The 22,350-nt window shown below is 34.5% G+C and overlaps 1 protein-coding gene and 1 pseudogene across 1 annotated transcript; both read right to left on the bottom strand.

The window, feature by feature from the left end:
* Positions 1–6,731: 6,731 nt before the first annotated feature.
* On the bottom strand, positions 6,732–7,494 carry LOC114737583 (putative cysteine-rich receptor-like protein kinase 20). Its single transcript, XM_028925529.1, has 2 exons — positions 7,311–7,494; positions 6,732–7,234 (listed from the first exon to the last, which is right to left on the bottom strand). The coding sequence occupies exons 1-2, from the start codon at positions 7,492–7,494 to the stop codon at positions 6,732–6,734; spliced, it is 687 nt and encodes a 228-aa protein (XP_028781362.1).
* An 11,049-nt stretch (positions 7,495–18,543) lies between these two features.
* On the bottom strand, positions 18,544–22,003 carry LOC114737582 (G-type lectin S-receptor-like serine/threonine-protein kinase RKS1; annotated as a pseudogene).
* Positions 22,004–22,350: the final 347 nt, after the last annotated feature.

Here is a 22,350-nt window from a genome sequence, read left to right as displayed (position 1 = left end):
AGAATGCAATTTATGCTTTTAGTTATTTAAAGGCGTAATATTCACACAATGTTCTAACAACACTGCAATGTTACCTAGTTTTGATAAATACAAAGAGTTGACAATTAGTTTACCCAACTATATGCCCATGTGGCATGCCCACATGGCACCACCTCGCTTTATTTTTCCATCAGGTTTGAAATAAAAAAAATTAAAAAGAAAAGGGAAGAAATATTAGGACCCATTTGATTCAATCCTATCGCAGGCTTGTAATGATAGTCAAGACGAGGAGTTCTTAAGTCTGGTAATAATGTTTAGCATGGTAATGATGAATACCTGTTTGATAATTATTTTGCGTTTAGTTAAACTAATTTCTATTTTGTTATGCATTTGTAATTAATTTTGATATTTATTAAGTAATTAATCAGGAATTAATTTTTAATGTAATTGATAATTAGTTGAAATAATATTTGAAGTAGTAATTAAATACTAATATGTAATTATATTATGAAATTAGTTAGCAATTAATGTTTATAAAACCGTTAATTAGTTGTCATGCCCTTAGGAGTGACTTTCCAAACCGCTACCCATCTTCTTCGATGTGGTTATAACCATTGTAAATGCAAGACATAATAACATAATTGCCACTACGAGGTCGTCTTTCTTTTATTTTTTTCCCAAGCGTAAGCCTTACATTTAACGCCTAACCATATCAAAATTAGGCAATCCAAAATTTATGTAATTTTATTTTTATATTTTTAACAATTAATATTTTAGTGTGTAGATAATATAAAATAAAGATAACTTTTTAACTGTCAACTTCTTAGAAAATATGTTTTTATTTAAGAATCTCACCTAGAAGTTTTAAATTTGAACTACTGATACTATGTTTGGACAAAACAAATCCGACCACAGTGATCAACATCATTATTATAACGAATACTAAAACTAGTTCCATAAGTTAGCCACTATATATGTCCCTAAAGTCAACCTCATTTACCAATCATTCAATTTGCATATAGAAACATATAGATATAAAAATTATAATAACACAAAAAGATTTAGTCCTAATAATTCCTGAACTCTGACTAAAAAGCTCAATCTTACAGCTTATTGGGTTAAGCAGCTAAAGGTACCAACTTACTACCAAGTCAAGAAATTATAGGAATTGAGTTGTTTTGAGCTAATTAATTAAGACTTGATCAATAAGGTGACAAAAGTTTAGACATAACAACTATATTTTTCCAAACGGAAGTATGCAATTTTTCTTATATATAGTTTAATATGTTTGGGGAAAAAAACAGAAGAAGCATTTGTGTTTGACTCTTTACCTGGAGGTTGAGGATGACGTGAAGTATTGGTTCCAGGGAAAAATGGAGGCGTCGGAGCCAGGGACACTTCCGGCGCTGGTGCCGGTGCCTCTGGCGGCGACATTTCATAGCGAATGTTGCAGCTGGTGTTAAGAGGATTAAATTCAGGTGATTGTATCTGGGCCTATATTGGGCCTGAGGTAGTTAGTATAGGGCCTGTTCCGTATAAGTAAGTGAAACAGGTCCTTCAGTGTATGTTGTTGTATCATCTTGGCCGCGTGGCCTTTGTGAGTAATAAACAAGTTATTCAGTTTCTCTCTGGTTCTTCTGGTTCTTTACATGGTATCTAGGAGCCAGGTCGATTCGCTTGGGCTCACACGAATCAAAGTCCTAATCATTCAGTCAACCGGTTGAAGCCCAATCCATCCAACGGCGTCGTTGTGATTCTGTCGTCCCTGTACTCTGTCCGGCTTCATTTGAAGCCCTAGTTTGTGTTTGATTTCAGTTTCCAAAGTCCCTTTCTCTCTCTTTTCACCATCAGAGAGCTTCCTACCCGTCATCGTCCACATCTCCAGCAACAGTTATCGGTAAAGAATTAGTCTTACAATTTCGTTTTTTGTATTCTTTTCTGTCTTCTTTTCCTCTTTTCTGCGAACCCCCTGTTTCTTGCCCCCTTCTTGCTTCTGATCTTCATTCGACATGGGCAAGGAAGACGGTACGGCATCCAGCACCCAGACTGTTGTGGATTTTACGCATCCTCTATATCTTCATCCGTCCGACACTCAGTCGGTGACATTGGTATCCCAAGTATTGCGAGGAGCTGAAAACTATGAGATTTGGAGCCGGTCAATCACACTTGCTCTGCTGGCCAAAAACAAAATGGGGATTATCGACGGCACATGTACCAGAGAAGATCAAGATCCCCACCTCCGTGATCTCTGGGATAGGTGTAACGCGATTATCCTATCCTGGTTAATCAACTCGGTCGACAAGCAGATAGCCACCAGTATTGTGTTTTCGAATAGCGCTAGACTCGTCTGGCTCGATTTAAAGGATCGATTTCATAAGGCTGACGGCATGCGTATTTTTACTCTGCGTAAGATGATTAACTTAATCATCCAAGGCACTATGAATGTCTCCAAATATTACACTAAACTAAAAGATCTCTGGGACGAGTTCGACGCCATCATGCCGCTCCCCATGTGTAAATGTGATACTACACAGCAGTATACCAAGACCATTCAACAACAGCGGCTATTTCAGTTCTTGACCGGCCTGAATGATAATTTCCATCAAGCTCGCACACAGCTCTTACTTCAGTCGCCATTGCCCACTGTCAGCCAGGCATGTTCTCTAATTTGTCAAGATGAATCACAGCAGTACATCTCATCACGAACCCATAATTCACCGTATGACAATGGCACCATGGCTGCTCGTGGTGGAAGACAAGGAAGGGGCCGTGGAAGAGGACGTGGTAGATCATTTGAAGAGTTCTCACATTGTCATAGAAAGGGCCATAAAAGAGAGAATTGTTATGAGTTGGTTGGCTTTCCCACTAACCTTCGAGGAAAGCCTGTCCAGACCACAAATACCAGTCATGTCGGCAACGTTTCCTCCTCTACCTCCCCTGCACCGAATCAAATGCCCATTACTCAAGAACAATATGATCAAATATTGAAGCTTCTGCGAAAAGACCAAGATGATATTGCAGTGGGCACAACTAACTATCTGGAAGAAACCATTTCAGGTATCGTTTTAACTGTCCCAAAATCATTTTATGAATCAAACTGGATACTTGACTCGGGTGCCACATGCCATGTTGTCAATAGTTTAAATATGTTTGCCACGGTAGACAAGTATGCAGGACCAATTAGAGTAATTAAGGTGCCCAATGGTGATAAAATGTTAATAACTCATGTGGGAACTGTTAAAATTCTTGATGACATTGTTTTAACCGATGTCTATTATGCTGTTGGTTGTTGTTATAATCTAATTTCAATATCTAAGTTAACCGCCAGCAAGAAGTTTGTGGCTTCCTTTTACTCTGATTATTGCACACTGCAGGACATCTCAACTGGGAGAACAAAGAGGATTGGTAGACTCTATGGGGGCCTTTACCTCATAGAACGAATTAACAACATGGATAGTGTGTTGCATGTTTCTACTAAACAGACTATTTGGCATAACAGACTAGGGCATGTTCCTGTGAATAAGCTTCGCTATTTTGAACTGATTAGGAAAGAAGTTCCTGCCCTTACTGATGAGAAATGTATTGTGTGTTCTCGTGCTAAACAAACCCGTTTACCTTTCCCCTCTAGTCATTCTGTTACCCATTGCTATTTTGAATTGATTCATGTAGATGTTTGGGGGCCCTATAGGGTTCCCAGTTATAAAGGATACCGATATTTTTTGACTATCGTTGATGATTTCTCTCACTGTACTTGGACCTTTCTCATGATTAATAAGAATGAGGCAGTTCATCATCTCAAAAATTTTCTGCTTTATGTTTCTACTCAGTTTGCTTCTGCTGTAAAGAAAGTTAGAACGGATAACGGTTTAGAATTTGTTAATACAGAATTGAACACTCACTTTACCAGTAAAGGTATAATTCATGAAACCTCATGTCCTTATACACCACAACAAAATGGGGTTGTAGAGCGCAAACATTGCCACTTATTAGAAGTTGCTAGGAGTCTTCTGTTTTAGTCTCATGTTCCCTTGAAATTTTGGGGGGAAGCCATTCGGACAGCCACTTTCTTGATTAACAGAACACCCTCTTCCATTTTAGGTCATAAAACTCCGTACAAAATTCTGTATAATCACCCTCCAGACCTGTCATTTTTGAGAGTTTTTGGTTGTTTAGCCTTTGCTACAGTTTTGCACACTCATGATAAGTTTCACAGTCGCTCTACTCCTTGTGTTTTCCTTAGGTACCCCAATAATCAAAAGGGCTATCTATTGTATAATATTCAGTCCCAAACCTTGCATGTTAGTCGACATGTCACCTTTGAGGAATCTCGATTCCCTTTTAAAGATGCAATAGGTCCCAATCAAGGGGGAGATTGTAGCCAACAAATGATTGATCCCTTTAGCAATGACTATAGGATCTATGAAACTGATTTAGCACTACCATCTTTAGTTAAAGAACATAATAGTCATAAACCAGAGATGGGGGATGCTGGAGATCAAGTACCTACCGAGATTCCCCAATGTTCTAGGAGAACAGACCGAGAAACAAGGAAACCAGCCTGGATGAAAGATTATGTATGTCATGTTGACACTGCTTTTAGATCAATGGTAGGCTATGCTTGCATTATGGATAATGATCAAATACCGACAACAAATAAAAGAATGGTAAGGTATCCAATGCAGTCTTATTTATCTTATTCTCATATTTCACAAGACTATAAATGTGTATTGTCAAGTCTTGACAGCATTACAGAACCAACCACTTTTGAGCAAGCAGCCAAAGATCCCAGGTGGGTTGATGCAATGAAGGCAGAGATAAGAGCTTTGGAGGACAATGGGACCTGGAAAATCATGGAGTTGCCCAAAGGAAAGAGACCCATAGGCTATAAATGGGTCTATAAGGTGAAGTATAATTCAAAAGGTGAGGTAGATAGATTTAAGGCAAGATTGGTTGCCAAGGGGTATAGTCAGCAAGAAGGAATTGACTATTTTGAGACCTTTTCACCTGTAGTTAAAATGGTTACAGTTAGAATTGTTCTTAGTATTGCTGTAATGAATGGCTGGAATTTGTTTCAAATGGATGTTCACAATGCTTTTCTTCAAGGTGATTTGAAGGAGGAGGTGTATATGAGAGTTCCACAAGGATTTGGACGGTATGGAAACAATAAAGTTTGCAAATTGACCAAATCTTTGTATGGTTTGAAACAAGCATCCAGACAATGGAATGCTAAACTTAGTGAGGCTCTTATTCAGTGTGGTTTTAGGCAAAGTTTGTATGATTATTCACTGTTTATAAGGAAAACTGAATCTGAAATGACTATGGTTCTAGTTTATGTAGATGACCTGGTTATCACAGGAAATTTGACTGAAAAGATTAATGAGGTAAAGAATTTTCTGCATAATAGATTCAAGATTAAAGACTTGGGTCAGCTTAAATATTTTCTGGGAATAGAAGTGGCTAGGTCAAAACATGGAATTATACTTAATCAGAGGAAGTATACTCTAGATATTTTGACTGATATGGGCTTGATTGCAGCAAAACCTCTTGGTATACCTCTTAAGCAAAATATAAGACTTAGCAACAGACCAAACAGTGAGGAAGATGACTGTCTAATATCTGACCCAAGTGCATACAGGCAGTTGATAGGTAAGTTATCATATCTCACTGTAACTAAGCCTGATATAAGCTTTGCTGTGCAGGCACTTAGCCAGTTCATGAATGCTCCAAGGAGGTCGCATTATAGGGCAGCAGTGAGAGTGGTGAGATACCTCAAGGGCTGTCCAGGACTTAGGATCAAGATCGCAGCAAATAAGGATGCTCAACTGGAATGTTATGTAGATGCAGATTAGGGAACATGTCCAGATACTAGAAGGTCTGTACCAGGATATGTAGTGAAATTTGGAGGATCACCGATATCCTAGAAGTCAAAGAAGCAGAACATGGTCTCCAAATCATCCACAGAGGCAGAGTACAGAGCATTAAGCAGTGCTGTTTCAGAGATCGTGTGGATCAAAAGGTTGCTGGAGGATCTTGGGTTTACTAAGTTAAAACCTGTGCAACTGTTTTGTGACAGTAAATCTGCAATTTGTATAGCAAATAATCCTGTATATCATGAAAGGACTAAACACATAGAAATAGATTGTCATTTTGTTAGGAAAAAATTACAACAGGGAGTCATAAGTCTTGAGCATGTAAGGAGTAAGGAACAACAGGGTGACATATTCACCAAGGGATTAGGAAAACAAGATCATGACAGGATCTTGAGCAAGTTAGGGGCTGTAAACCTCTATGCACCCCAAACTTGAGGGGGAGTGTTAAGAGGATTAAATTCAGGTGATTGTATCTGGGCCTATATTGGGCCTAAGGTAGTTAGTCTAGGGCCTGTTCCGTATAAGTAAGTGAAACAGGTCCTTCGGTGTATGTTGTTGTATCATCTTGGCCGCGTGGCCTTTGTGAGTAATAAACGAGTTATTCAGTTTCTCTCTGGTTCTTCTGGTTCTTTACAGCTGGGATTCACAGCTCTTCCTCCGATCTTCCCCTCACTACACAGCGGAATGTTCCCAATCACACCGCTCAAACAACTTCTGCAATCTTCTCCACAGTTTGAGACTGAAAATTACCTTGGTTCTTCGCATACGCCTTTTTCTCCGACGCAGATTTCGCCACCGCCACCATACTTGCCGTCTGATTCATAAAATCCAGCAAGAAACTCTTAAATCTTGCCTGGTACGAGTTGGAGATATTGTACGGGTTCAATATGACGAGGTTGGCCATTTATCAATGGTGGAGAAGAAAGAGGTGTTGGAATAGCGAAGCATGCACTCGTCGTACCAAATTACGGCCTCCTTCGAAATCCGGCACTCAAAAGGTAGCAGTTGGGTTGCGTTAGCGACGCATTCACGGCAGACTTGGAGGGAGACGTCGCCTCGGCACATGAAGAGGCCGTAGATGGCTTCACTGCCTCCGGGAATGGTGGTGTTGTAGGAAGCGGCATTGGCTGAAGCTAAGGAGGAGAGGAGGGTGGTCCGGTGGGATTGGAAGGTACTATTAGCAGAGAAGCTTTTTCCGGCGGTGGAGCAGTTGTGGTAAAGATAAGTAGGTCGTACTGCTTCAATGGTAGGAGAACAGAGGAAGCTAGCGATAAATAAGAAGAGTAAGAAGTATCTGTGAGTAATCATGGCGAGGTTGAAGAAGGGTTTGTTCTTAATTGGTGTTTGATGAGATGAGGCGAAGACTTTCGTAGTTTGTGGAGTTTCTATTACATAAATTAAAATTAATAAAAATGATAACAGTCAAATCAAAATTATAAACAAATATTTTAAATCTTTGACCCATCAAAGACCCAACCCCATCGATTGGGTCCTCGTTTTTGTAGACGAGGAACTGAGGATAGCCTCTCGGGTCGATCTTATAGCTCATGCTTCCGGGTCTCGGGTCGTCATGGGATTTCCATGAGGCAAGGAATCTTTTCAATCCGGTCTTCTTATCCAATCCATATTTCATAAGCGGAAGCATGGTGTCGCAGGGATAGTAAAAACTCTGCCAAAGAACCTTGTGCCATTATTTTCGATCAAAACCAAGTTTCCTGTGTCTAGAACCTTCGCGAAGGTCTTAGTGGGATATGATGACAACGAGAGTGAAACATTGGAAGACCAAATGGGATTTGGATTCGTATGGTTGGCAACAAGATCGAACGATGTTCCCATGGATGTCGATTGAGAGAATTCCAAAAGTATTATTAAGAGGGTTGTCTCTGTTGGCAACCCAGACAAGGGTTCGCTCTGAAACTTGGTTGTACCAGATTCCGACGAAGCTGTTTTTGGAATTTTTGTCGGGCATGAAGAAACCAAGGGCAAAGGTTGTTCCGTCGGAGACCAAAACGTCGCCGTTTTCAAGAGGCTTCATGGTGGTGATCGATGAAGACCAGTGAGGGTGTTTAGAGGTTTGTTAATTTCTCTACCAAAACTTCAATTGTCAAACAACTAACAAAGATGGCGGAAGTGGACATACACGTGTGATTGAGACACATGAACAAACGTATGAAAAGGTTACGGTGGGTTCTTTGAAAGTCGTTGGTTCCTTCTTCTGCATGGATTGGGGTTATCACACAGAAGATAATGACATCAATAAAAGTAGGGGTGCACATGGGCAGGGCTGGGCAGGGCAGGACCCCTGCCCGATGCCCGGCCCGAAATATGAATGGGCTGCATTTTGCAGCCCGCTGCCTGGCCCTGCCCATAGAAGCCCTAACTGTTTTGGGCTGGGCATGGGTGGGCTGGGCAGGACGGGCTTTGTTGCCCAAATAATGATGACCTGTCGATATCACATGTAAAAAAACTTTTGTCCATAACTGAAAATTACATTTCATAATTTTACATTTTTGCACATTGAAATTATCCAAAAATAATTTAAAACAAGTCTTAGCAAATATCTAAATAAATAATATTCATAATCTATTTAGAACAAAACAACTCTCAAGATTGTAATTAAAACCTTGAAATTCAAACTGTTTGCGTCAATCTCCATAAAGTTGAGAAAATAATAAAACATTTGAAAAAATTGAAGAGGGGTTGAAGCACATTGAGATATTCTATTGAGGGTTGGAGATGGCAATGTAATAGAAGCTTGATTATCCATTCAAGTGGCAAAAATTAAATGTTACCTAAAGGATTATAAAAAGATATTAAAACTGAAGTAATGGGTTAAAAGGAATCATATAGACCATATAAAAATATGGTGAAATAATTGTAAAAAGATAAATAAAAAAACTTCAAATCTTATAATAATTTAATATAACCACTTTTAATATGCAAACACTTATTATGTAATACAATGCAGTTAGTAGTCCGTACAACTAAACGACTTCTTTCCATCATATGATTTGTTCATAAAAAATTAATACAAAATAACTAAATATAAATTAAATAAAAAAATAAAACATATAATCCAGATAATTAAACCCTAATTTTCTTTCTCTGCTCCTACCCCAATCTTGGATTCTATCTTGTATAAATATTTAAAATTGTTATTTTTATACAAATATGTAATGTATGAAATCTATTCTCAACAGAGAAAGTTGTTAATGACATATAAGGGAAGACGGGCTTATAAATAGCCAACATTACAATAGCAACACACAATAGGATGTACTCAATAAAGCTCATGAAGAACAATAAAAGCAAGATACTATTGTTTTTTTTAGAAAAATTAGATCCCTAAGATGGAAAACTAACAGACATGTACAATAATAAATTAAATTACAAAGAGGAGGGAATAACTTTTTTTTGGGGTAAAGAAATGTAATATATTAATATTATTTTATAAATTATAATATATATAAATATAATTTGGGCAGGGCCAAATGGGCAGGGCAGCATGTCCTGCCCGATGCCAGCCCTGCCCATGAAATGCCCAGCCCAAAGATGCCTATTTTTTTCGGGCTCCTTTTTTTCGGGCTGGGCTGGGCAATTTTTCTTCGGGCTTGGGCGGGCTTAGCGGGCTTTGGGCTTCATGCACACCCCTAAATAAAAGTATAATACACTCCCTCCTACCTATAGATATATGTAGACATATACATATACGTGTGTCTGTGTGTGTATGAAAGTTACGTTCTTAGGCATAGGACTTTCTATGATTTATTTTTTGGCTGAAAATTTTATGTCTTTTTTTATTTTTATTCCTATTAAATGTACGACCGTGTATTAACTATTACTCATTTTCTCTTATTTAATAAACTATAGACTCAATTTTTCCACTCACATCTCTCTCACTTCTTTCACAAATAAGGTATATCTTTGACAAAATGATTCATTTCTTGCATATTTATTGTTTTTAAACTAATTTTAATTAGCCAACATTTTGACGTAGCTGATTTGATTAGTTGTAACTGATTTCATGGGTTGTAACTTACTCCTTTGGTTCTATTTATAGGCAAATAAAGAAAATTTTTCTTAGTAGTTACATAAATGTACTATTTTGACATTTATGTATTATGACGTAGATAGTTATTTTTTTAAAGGTTTATATAGAAATATGGATAAACTCGAAAAAATTGTATATTTTAAGGAAGAATTGATATAGTTTATGATTTTTTTTAATGTGCAAAACATACTACCTCCAGTCCTTAATATAGGAGTTCATTTGACTTTTATTTTAGTTCTAAATATAAGAATTCAATTCATTTTTCTCTCATATTTATTTATTTATTTATTTCCAAGATAGTCCTTGTAATAATGGTACTATCTCCGATCCTAGTTATAAGAGTTAGTTGACTAATTTGAGGAGATTAAGGAAAGACGTTAAATTAGTTATTGTAATAAATAGATGTTGTCTTTCCTAAAATATCTTTACTAATCAAATATATTGATTAGAACTATCATTGTTAGAAAGATTGTCTTGGAAAAAATACATAAATATGAGAGACAAAGTGGATTGGAGTTTTATATTTAGAACGAAAATAAAAGTCAAACAAGGTCTTTATATTAGGACCGAAGGTAGTAGTTCTAATCAATAATATTTGTTAGCAAGAAATTTTATGAAAGATAGTTTTCTTAATCTATTCAAATTAGTCAATTAGTTCTTATATTAAAAATCAAAAAGTAGCATTAGAAATGTCTCTAAAAATAAGAAAACCAGGGCAAGGAATAACATATATAGAGTCAATAGGTCCAAGTGGTCATGAAGAAACACCCAGCTGAAACGTTTCGTTGTCAATGACAAATTAACATTGCGGTCTCAATAAAATAAACTTGCATGTGATCCTGATAGAGACACGTCACACACAACTGGAGAGAGAGTGTGGGCCGGGTTTTTCTAATTATATATTTAGTTTTATGATTCAAATAATATAGAAGCAAAAACACACTTTTAAGAGAAGTGTGTTTGTAGCTTAACAGTCAAACCAATAATATAATAATTAAATAAAATTATATTACATACTTGTATTAGTATATAATACAGGTACAGAAATAAAATTTAAATATATTAAAAATAAACACAGACGGTTAGTTTTGGATATTAGGCAAGTGAGAGAGCTTCAGATTACTGGGAGAAGAAGGCGCAGAAGAGGGGAAAATACAAAGTGGTTTACCATAAAACTACCTTTTCGAAAACTTCCAAATCCAGATTAGTGGTGTGTATCTAGTAAGTTGCACTTTATGTATAATACACAGCGATGATATAAAATTGACGATAATAATTAGAATATTGTCACTGACCAAAGAACTTACGATCTCCTGTTTATTTCCATGATCTTCTTTTACAAACTGGCATGAGGAATCTAAAACCTAAGGTTTACATCAATACTTGTATTGTGAACTTTTGTGAAGACAACTATTATCTTAGTGGTATGCCAGTTTCAGAATTAATTTGCCACAAATCAAATATAATAAATAGAGCAGTAGAATAATGATAGTTCTAAACAACAAAAACTTGATTAGCAAGCATATTTTAGAAAAGGCAACAAATATTTTTTATAAATAACTAACTTAATTTGTTTCTTTAATCTATTTAAATCAGTAAACTAGCTCTTATAGTTAGAATCAGAGGTAGTATATTAATTGTTGAGATCTATCAGTCTTTCAAAATTGACTGCTATTAATTTAATTTTAACTGAGTTAAGGTGAAGAGTAAAGCGACTTATTTTTCAATAAGTAAGGACGATGGTTATTAACAAATATTTCTTGTTAGTTTTAGATGCTTTATTTGATTGATTTAGATAAAAAAAATTTGTATGTTGTTAAAAATGTAAGCTTGAATTTAAATTTGATATATCATTGGGATTTTTTTTTTCTAGTAACGTTTAAATGATCGAGAACTTCTGTGTATAACGAAGAGTTCCAATATTGAGAGATAAGCAAGTATCTTGAAGATAATTTTTGACAGGTCAAAATTTTTTTAATAAACATTTTATTTGGGAAGATACAAAGAATTCATGATATATGAATTCAGGTCACATAAGGGAAAAAAACATGAAAATGGAGTCTGGTTAAACCTTAATTAAACACAAGTACCACTACTACAAAAAAATACATTTAACGGCGGTTAAAATAAGCTTTTTACGGCGGTTTTGAGACCGACGTCTATGCCATCGACGTAAAATGTAGAGGATTTCACGGCGGGTTTAAGAACCGCCGTGATATGTGACTTTTCACGGCGGTTATATAAATAACCGCCGTGAAAAAATTTTATTCCTTTAAGCTACGTTTCATCTTACTGATCAGGAGGGAACGGGAGGGAGAACAAAGCCTCAAAGGAAATCTCTCGCCAGTTAAAAGCATTTTGATGGAGTAAATATAGATTCTTTCCTGCCTTCATAGCGTCACTTAGCTTCACCTTCGGCTACCAGATCGAAGCAATTAAGATTTAATAAAGGTAAAATCAAAGACCAGATCTGATAAAATCAAAAACTCAGATCTGCTAAAAATCAGATCTCTTTAAACTCAGATTAAGCATCTTATTTTTTAACTAAAGAAAATAATCATATCAAACCACAAAAACTGCAAATCCACAAAAAGAATGAAGGTGAAAAACTCACAAATAAGAATGAAGAGGATGAGGCGATGGTGACAGCAACAGGCAATAGCGATAGTGATGGAAGAACATGGCGGAAATGATAGAAGGCAATGGGATAAACGTCGACAAATATAGGAGGAGGGCGAAAATCGAGTGAGGATGTGGTATGGGGGACTATGAGCTCTGAATCTGAAAAGTGAAAACTATCGCGCGATGGATTTTAAAATTCTGATACCCTTTTTACGGCGGTTTTTTAAAAAACGGCAAAAAAAACCGCCGTTAAAAGTATTTTTTTTACGGGGTTATTTAAAAAACCGCCGTTAAAAGTATTTTTTACGGCGGTTTTTTAAATAACCGCCTTTAAAAGTCCGCCTATAATTACAGAAATGCCACCGTCATATTTTTTACAACGTTTTTGCTAATAACTGCCGTAAATTAGCGTCGTGAATGAATACTCTTTTTTGTAGTAGTGTACGCATAAGTTTTCAAATGGATTGCAGGAAACATGTTGATTTATCACAATTCAACATCAACAATAACAATTCTATCCCTCATTATATATACAAACTAAGGAATCAATAATGAACAAAGATTGAATATAAGGAGGGATCACGTATCCAAAATGAATAAAGCATAAACAGTCAGAAGGAAAACTACGTACATACCCAAGATCACAAACTAGTTCATTTAATTCATATATCCATTAGAAATTAAATAAAAAAGAAAAAAGAAGCAAGAAACTTAATTACACTTGCTTCGCTTGCTTTTCTTCCTTCACATATTACGCAGAATAATAGGTATATTTATCAGCCGAATATGTAAAGAGCCCAAAAAATCCACACACCAGCAGCTAAAATATGCGTCCAACTTTGAAAGAAAAACAGGATAACTTGATATATGATATCATAGATAAGTCAAATAAAATCACTAACGGACACGAAGCCTCAGAATGAACCAAACCCTTCCAAAAGTGCTTAAACAAAGTAAATATAATAATCAAGATTTAAAACCAAATTAGCTATTCAACGTCCATCATCATCAACATCGTCTTCTGCTTCTCAATTGACCACCTTCCATCGTCGTGAATCGCAGACCTCATTCTTCCTCCATCATCGCGAGCGACCTGCTCCGCCTCTTCATCAGGATCGGGGCCTCCGTCTTCTGTTCCTCTTGCTTCAGTCTCTCAACCCACCTCCCTCCTTCCAGTTCTCAGCTGCTGCAAGGATGATTGAAGTGTTGGAGGAGGTCGGTGGAGCAATCCAAATCCCCACGAGTGGCTGAATCTGAAATCCTCTTTGAGCAAAGACTCTGTCAGATCTTGGAGCATCAATTAGGAAGTTCTTAATTAAATTTTATATCTGTAATTTCAGTTTTATATTTTGATTATCTTAGTTAGATGATTGAATTATGATTATGGAGTTGTTACATACGTTTGCAGTGCAGTTTTAATGAGATTTGAATGTTGATATTGATAATTGTGTACTGGTTTGAATTATTTAATGCTTGACTTGGTTGTTTGACATTGAATTGAGTTAATTTAACGTTAATCTTTTGACTTAATTGCTGTTCAGTGTTAAGATTGTTGAATTTTGATTGTACACCGTTATTAATCTCTTCCAGTAGAATTTAGTGAGGGTTGTTAATTCTGTATTGAACTCTTTCAGCTAAAGGGTTTTTGTTACAGGTTAATTAATCTAAGTAGTTGCTTAAGCTAATTGATTGATTGGAAATTAAAACTCTATAAATCTTTTAAAACAAGTAAGACACGGTTTAAAACTCTAAAGGAGAATTCATCTAAATTGTTTTAGTTTAATCCTTTCACTCCTCTTTATAAAAAGAAAATCCAAAAAGAAGTATTTAGAATTGTTTTCAATTTATTCATAAAATAGATTTTAAATTTGAAAAATCAACAAAAACACCTTTTTAATAATAGTTTTGATTTTAGTTAACTCAGGTCCTATTTGCATCACTATATTGCATTCTAAATCAAAATTAATTTGACCCCCAAAGCGACATGAGGATCAGTCACTGAATTTCTAGAATCCCTCATCAGGCGACATGACACATAAAGGGATTTTAAAATTTGATGACATTATTTCAATGCCCCTATTATTAGAAATGAAAAAAAGATGATGATTTTCTATCATTCAATAAAACAATTGGAAATTGGTGAATTGCAAATTGAAAGTTGTTAATTGCATAATGAAAATTGGTAATTTTCAAGGCTATTTTGTGCTTAAATTCTTTTATGTATTTTTTGAGAATATGCCTGATAGAAAGTGAAAAGACCTTTTCTTAATACAAAAATATAAAATAATTTTAAGAGAGTAAACATGATAGAAAAAAAATAGATTAGAGTGTTTTAAAACGCCATCATGATTATAAAGACTTTATATTATTTTGAAAACATCTTAAGAGACCTAGGATACACAAAACACCCATAAGTTTAACAACTAGTATAATAGTATAATAAGAACTCAGGACACAGTAATCACCCACAAGCTTATCATAAACATTCATCCCACAAAAGACTTAGGGCACAAGAAACAGAAGGTGCTTAGCTCAGCCTAATGAGCATACACATATTCAATCCATAAGAGAAACACATGAATAATGTCCTGTGGCCTTCGACCATTCTAATAACACTCCATCAGATACAGTCATCTAACAATCAAACAAAAGTAAGTATATGTTAACAAAAATATGGGCCTTAAGATGGCACTGTACATAATATTACAAGCCCAGACCAATAGAGGACTAATAGGCTATGCTCGCCTTCCCTTCGCACTTAGCCAAACTAGATAGCTCTCCTAGAAAGTATTAATAAAGGGTTCAGACAATTAAGTCTCAGTAACCAGCAATCAATTTATAACATATGCAAGCAAGATCGTAAGTTGGTGAAGGGGTGCTTATACATAAATTTTTAAGTGGTAAAATATCAACTACATATACAACAAATAACATAATAATATAAATGCCCATCCTATCCATCATACTCCTCTTTATAGTTATAACTCCATGACAAGGACCTAGACCTTTTCTATTGAGTAACCTGTCCAAAGGTCACCCTACTCATATCAAGTTAATGGGCCCCCTCTTACACCTACATCGCTTAATAATGGACTATAGTGTAAAAGTTGTTACCCAAGAGCCCGTTCTCAATTTCAAGCTGAGAAAAAGGAAGAACTACAAGAGCCTAATGATAAGGCCAACCATTATGATTGGTAGTACTGGCATGCCATGCGAGCTTCAAGAACAGTTATCCTCCACATAACAAAATCCTAATATTTATTTATGACCCCAGTGCAAAATAACAATATAACAATCTTAATTAGCAATAAAGAGTATATATCTCACAATTCACAACATAACATCAACTTTGCTATATAACGTGTTACAAACATTAAACCAATACAAGTCTATAATATAATAGTTAACATACTTTCCACTTCACCAAATACAATATATGAAAATACATATTTTAATAATAAACACATACTTCATAATTTAGCTAAATAGAGAAGATTAAGAAAACCTTACGATCCTTATCAGGCATATCAAATAAATTAACCTGGGTTATTTTTACTTCAAACTTAACCTCACAAGCTTGAGAAATAAGAGCACAAATTACAAACTCTGAAGTACAAAATTATCTACAAATAAATAGTATTTAATATACAAACAAATAAATATTAAATTTATTGTTGTTGTTGTTGCTTTTCTTATGCACACGTATATTTACTACCCAAAAATTCTAACTTCAATTAACATTTTTTCCTCCCCCAAATAACTCATTCAAATTATAAATAAATATTGATTTTATTAATTGTATAAAATTCTCAATTTACAATTTAAGTTTCCAGCTTCAAAATTTTTCAATAGTATATCCTCAACCTATTCCACATTCTAAACTAATTAAAATCTCAATAATATATAAAACAACAAATAAATAATTATTTAACTTAATTTTAATCTGTACAAGTATATATATAGATATCATAAATAACATATCTTCAACCAAAATTTAATTTTAAATATTAAAAGCAACAAATAGACAAATTTAAATAGATTAAAATTAACTCATCATTTACCTCTATGGTTATCTATTGTCAAAACTCAATACTTATTCTATACCTAACTCCCAAAATTTCTCTAATCACTATAATACTACTGCCATTAGAAAGCTTAAAATATATATAAATTCAATAAAAAAGTTTGATAAAAAGAGGTAATTTTATGTACCTAAATCATTCCCAAAACTTGTCCTTCCTTCAAGAATGACTAATTGAAATGCTATTCCCTGCTCCTCGCTGTCTTTTCTCTTTTCCTCTCTTGTGGGACAAAATAAAGAAGTAAATTGAGGGGTATATTTAATACCTCACACATTATTAGGGAAGCTTCCCCTCTATAAATTTCCTTCTTCTTTTCCACTTAACTTTCAGTGGAAAAGTTACTTTTTTTTACTTTTTATTTTTTATAATATAATAATGAAATATTATATTTATATTATTTATTTCTTTAATTTTAATTATTTAATATTATGAAATAATAATTTTTTGGGAATAATACTAAAATAAAATTTAAGATGTTAGAAAGAAAATTGTTAATTTAGAATTTAAACTTGTTAACAACATAATGAAATTTACTAATTTTTAAGATTGTATTGTGATTAAATTTTAGTCCATACTCATAACAAACTTGTTATGAAAAAAGAAAAGTTGTTAATTTAGAATTCAAACTTGTTAATAGTGTAATGAAACTTGTTAATTTTTAAAGGTGTAATCCATTTTTAGTCAATACTTATTGCAAGTGTGCTATGGATATAGAAAAGTTGTTAATTTAGAATTCAAATTTGTTAATTACATAACATAACTTGTTAACTTTTAATGCTGTATTGTGATATTAAGGTTTAGTCAATGCTTATTGCAAGTGTGTATTACAGAAAAATTTGTTAATTTAAATTCAAACTTATTAACAGCATAATGAAACTTGTTAATTTCCAAAGTTATAATGTGATCAAGTTCAGTCAATACTTATTGCAGGTATTATGGCACTAGAGATCTGTTAATTTAGAATTCAGACTTGTTAACAACATAGAACTTAAATCTAGAGGGACATCATTGTCTTTTTATTACATTTAAAAAAAATTTTGAGTCATGTGACATGACTAGGATTTTCAGAAATTTAGTGACCAAATAGGAATTTGGATTATTCAGTCTTCCCTTATTTCTAACATTAGTTTTTTTACCAAGATACTTCTAATATTAGGTTGAAACTTATAAATACAATTTTTTTTTTACGAATTTAAATTGAGTATTGAATTTCCTTTCACTTCCTCTCCTTTGTCTCGCGTTGCTCCTCCTCGGCTGTCCTACATCATTAACAATTCACCCAATCCAGCCGTGTTCATCAGAAATCATGTCAAAGCTTAAGAAATTACCAAAAAAGAAATTAAAAAAATATTCATTATGGCATTTCAGGAGGAAATAGTAATTATAAATTATAAATTATAAATTTTTTAGATATATAGGTAATAGATAAAAATAGATGTTAGATGAAATTTGACATGAGAATCTTATCGTTTATTTTAAATAAACTTTGATGCTTATATTGGCTCAGGATGCCATATCATGCGGTACCACTAAGAAATCGCCTAATTTACAACTGATAGAACATGCCGAATTAACTAGCTCTCTTTAAATGCGATGCCTTAGGTCTCTATCCGTATTTCTTCCATTCTATTCTATTTGCTAAAATATGGACTTAGAATGCTAGATGAATTTGCCAATTAATTAATAACTAATGCAAATCATAATTATGATCCAGCAAATTTCACACTCAATTTCATTTTGTAATTTCAATCTATACTAAAAAATACAGGCATCATTCGCATAAAGTGACTTCAAATAGTTACATGTGTGCGTACATATATAAGAGTCATTATGATTCACAATTTTAGGGAAGTCTTGGAACCATTCCCTTCACAAAACAGTATCACTATATGTAACAGCAGCATTCAAATATCTTGTATACTTTCAAGAGTTATGGCCTTCAGCGAGCTTCAATCACAGAAGTACTCATTCCACATAAAGAATTATTTGCTTCTTCGCCAATTGATTGATTTGAACGATCACGAGTAGTTTCCTTGAAAACGAATGCTGGTTGTTTGGGAGGAGGAAGAGTGGAGTCATTCTCCAACATCGAAACGATTTCTAGCATAGTTGGCCTATCTGACGCATACTCTTGCACGCATAACAATCCAATCTGAATGCATTTTAGAACTTCATCATCATATTCAAGGCATGTCTCATATTTTAAAGATGGATCTATGATCTCCATGGCTCTATTCTCTCTCCATAAGTCCCAAATCTGAATTGGTTGAAAGACATTAGTAGATTATTATAGATTGAACGGAACATCAAATATTAGAGTGGTTGATCCTTATGGATAGTACTTACATGTTTAACCAAAGTAGAAGTAATATCATCATAATGGCCACCATTCTTTCTGCTGGTAATAATTTCAAGAAGTAGAACTCCAAAGCCATATACATCAGACTTTATTGAAAATAATCCTTCCATTGCATATTCAGGAGACATATAGCCACTATATTAAAAAAAAATTATTGAAACTTATCAAAACAACTTCAATTTAAAATACTTAAAATTGTTAAGTGCAAGTACTAAATAATTTTATTGTAATTTCTAACATATTGGTCAAAATGTACGCTATACTTAGATATATTGATAACGTCCGAGATCCTTGCAACTCAACAATTAATTAAATTTTTTCATTCATTTAAAATTGTAAAAAGTATAATCCTACATAACATAACAAGACAAAAGAAGTGATGTTTTGCATTATAGAATACTTACTAAGTTCCCACAACGCGATTTGTGCTTGCTTCAATTTGATCTTCACCAAATATTCGAGCCATACCAAAATCAGTAATTTTTGGATTCAATGCATGGTCTAACAAGATATTGCTAGCCTTTAAGTCTCTATGAATTATTTTTAATCTTGAATCTTGATGAAGGTACAAGATCCCTCTTGCAATCCCACAAATGATATCAAATCGCATCCTCCAATCTAGTTGTAATTTTTTTGCTTGATCTGAATAAAAATTTTCAAATAATTATGAATGAGAATTGATCAATTTACTTTTTTTTTTTATCAAAGATGAAAACTTCACATGACAAAATGAAAAGAACATACCAAAAATGAAAGAGTCCAAGCTTTGTTTGGTAAATATTCATAGATCAACATGTTATCTTCTCCTTGTATGCAGCAACCTAAGATCCTTACAAGATTCTTATGTTGGAGCTTTGTCATTATAGCAACCTCATTTTTGAATTCTTCAATGCTTTGATCAGAATACTTTGACAACTTCTTTACTGCTATCTCCATTCCATCACGGAGTATGCCCTGGAATCAAAATCCATATATAGTCATGTATACAACTGTATGCACACATGTTCCTTTAATTTATTGCAATAAACTATAACTGTGAAAACTGTCCCTTTTGGGCCCTGTTTGTCTTTCTATAAAGCAGGAAAATATGTATGTATGTATGTATGTATGTATGTATGTATGTATGTATGTATGTATGTATGTATGCCTTGGTCAAAATTAATGAAGTTTGAAACTAGTTACAGAAGAATTCTTACCTTGTAAACAAATCCAAAACCGCCTTTTCCAATCATGTTAGCGACAGAGAAATTGTTTGTTGCTTCAATTATGTCACTTAGATTGAATAATAATAAATTTGAATTGTGTTCTCTATCAAGCACATAGTTGGTATGTGTTCCTTTCGCCGCTGGATCAAGAGATAATAACAGATGAGTTGTGATCCATTCAATCATCCTCAAGTAAGAGAATAAGTATGTTGTAGGGAAGAGAGGGAAATTATATATATATATATAATATACTTCAATACGTATACAATTGAGTTAATTAGCTTACCATGCCTCCGTTTCTTTGCAAACCAGTACAAGAAAGAGGTCGTCACAAGTATAAACAACAAAGTAGAGAGAACTATGATTGTCACCAACCCCTTCTTGCCAAGAGAACCGTAGGGCTTCCTTTCATATTTGGCTGCAAATAATAAGTTTTCATGGGCAATCCGCAAGTGTATATCCATCAAAGTTTAAAGTACATTATACAGTACATGGATAATACTGGTAATTTGCATGCTTTATTATGGTAAGTGCGTAGCATTACAAAAAAAATTATACATAGGGAGAGAATTCGATTTTTGTCCTGGACCACCTAAGTGAAGAGAGGACTAGGATGTCTAGGAGACCTGACGGAGAGAATCTATACTCCAATGTGCTAAAAGTCAGATTGGTTATTAAACTAACTGAGACTCTAGTTTTAAGATTAGTGGTCCAATTGGTCAGCCCAGTTATGATTAAAATATTGTAATTTAAATAAAGTATGCAATAATATTCATATATATCCCATAAAAAAATTCATATACGACCATCAAAAGAGTAATATTCAAATAAAAAAAATGCATTAATGCACAAGGAAAAGGATAATTCATGTATAAACCAGATATAATCAAACAAAACAGAATTACTAAACGTAAATATGATGGACTATTATTTTCTTAACTCAAAACAGCATCATTTTGTATTTTACAATGTGAGAAACAAATATAAAATCCAACATGGTCGACTTGCCCAAAACTCCAGACCAAATCATTTAGCCAATTTGGGTTCTATTTTAATACCATGCCGATATGTTTTTGCATTTATGTCCCCAATGACTCAAACAAGAATATATTGAACTAATAAAAATAGAAATAAAGTTGTGAATAAGAATACATACCTAACTCAACTGCATCCACACGCACGTATAAGTCTTGTCCCCCACCATTAAATTTTCTAATATCTTCCATGTCATTGTGCCATGTCAAACAACCTCTCTGCGTAATTTCATTCACACTTGTATATGCTTTACATGAACAATCCTTCAAGCATTTCTCTTTGCAACCATTCAAGCTCATGTTCACATTGTTATCCACAAGTGCCTTCGACGTCTCTGGCACCTTCAACCTTGCCACCTTCACAAACCCTTCCCCACTTCGACACGTGGACACATTTTTCTTCCTCACACATCCGCTTGCTGATCCATTTCTTAGGTTCTTGTCGAATCCAGGCAGACACAAACATTGAAACTTTTTACTATTATAAGGATCACAAATACTATTTGATCCACATTTTCTAAATCTATCACATTCTTCTGTGGGATCATACCAGACTTCGAGCCATCTATTTTCTTGAGCTAGCCAAATGGTTCTTGTTATCCGACCCGTTTCCTCGAGCACAATTCTTATGAAGATAGAAGGGTCATCGAGCATTTTGACGCCATTCATTACAGTAACTTCATTGGCATTGTTAATAAAGACCACATACAAGACGGGGTGGTCGGTTTCATCACGACAAACCGCTCCATCTTTGACCTGCCATGACCCCACCCGCCAGAATGGAACTCCGTTTTTATACATGGAAAGCTTGAGGATATCCTGTCGGGTCTATCCTCATGGTTACACTTCCAAGTGATGGATTATCAGGGGATTTCCAAGACGTCAAGATCCGGTCCAAACCGGCTTTTCGGTCCCAAACCAAGTTTCGCGAACGGAAGCAAAGTGTCGCAGGGATAATCAAAACTCTGCCATAGAACCTTTTGCCTTCCTCCTCTATCTCTTAGAACCAAATTGCCAGTGTCTAAAAGTTTAGCAAAGCTATCAAGGGGCGATGATGAGACGAAAACATGGGTAGACCAAATGGGGTTGAGGAGGTTTCGATTGGTATGGTTAAGAAACCAGGTTTCCATGGATGTTGATAGAGAAAA

This window comes from Neltuma alba, unplaced genomic scaffold (genome assembly GCF_004799145.2).
Source record: "Neltuma alba isolate B1F8T4 unplaced genomic scaffold, ASM479914v2 tig00013466_pilon, whole genome shotgun sequence".
NCBI classification, from domain to species: domain Eukaryota; kingdom Viridiplantae; phylum Streptophyta; class Magnoliopsida; order Fabales; family Fabaceae; genus Neltuma; species Neltuma alba.
The sequence above is the reverse complement of the archived record's forward strand: the minus strand, read 5'-3'. Positions and strand labels throughout refer to the sequence as shown.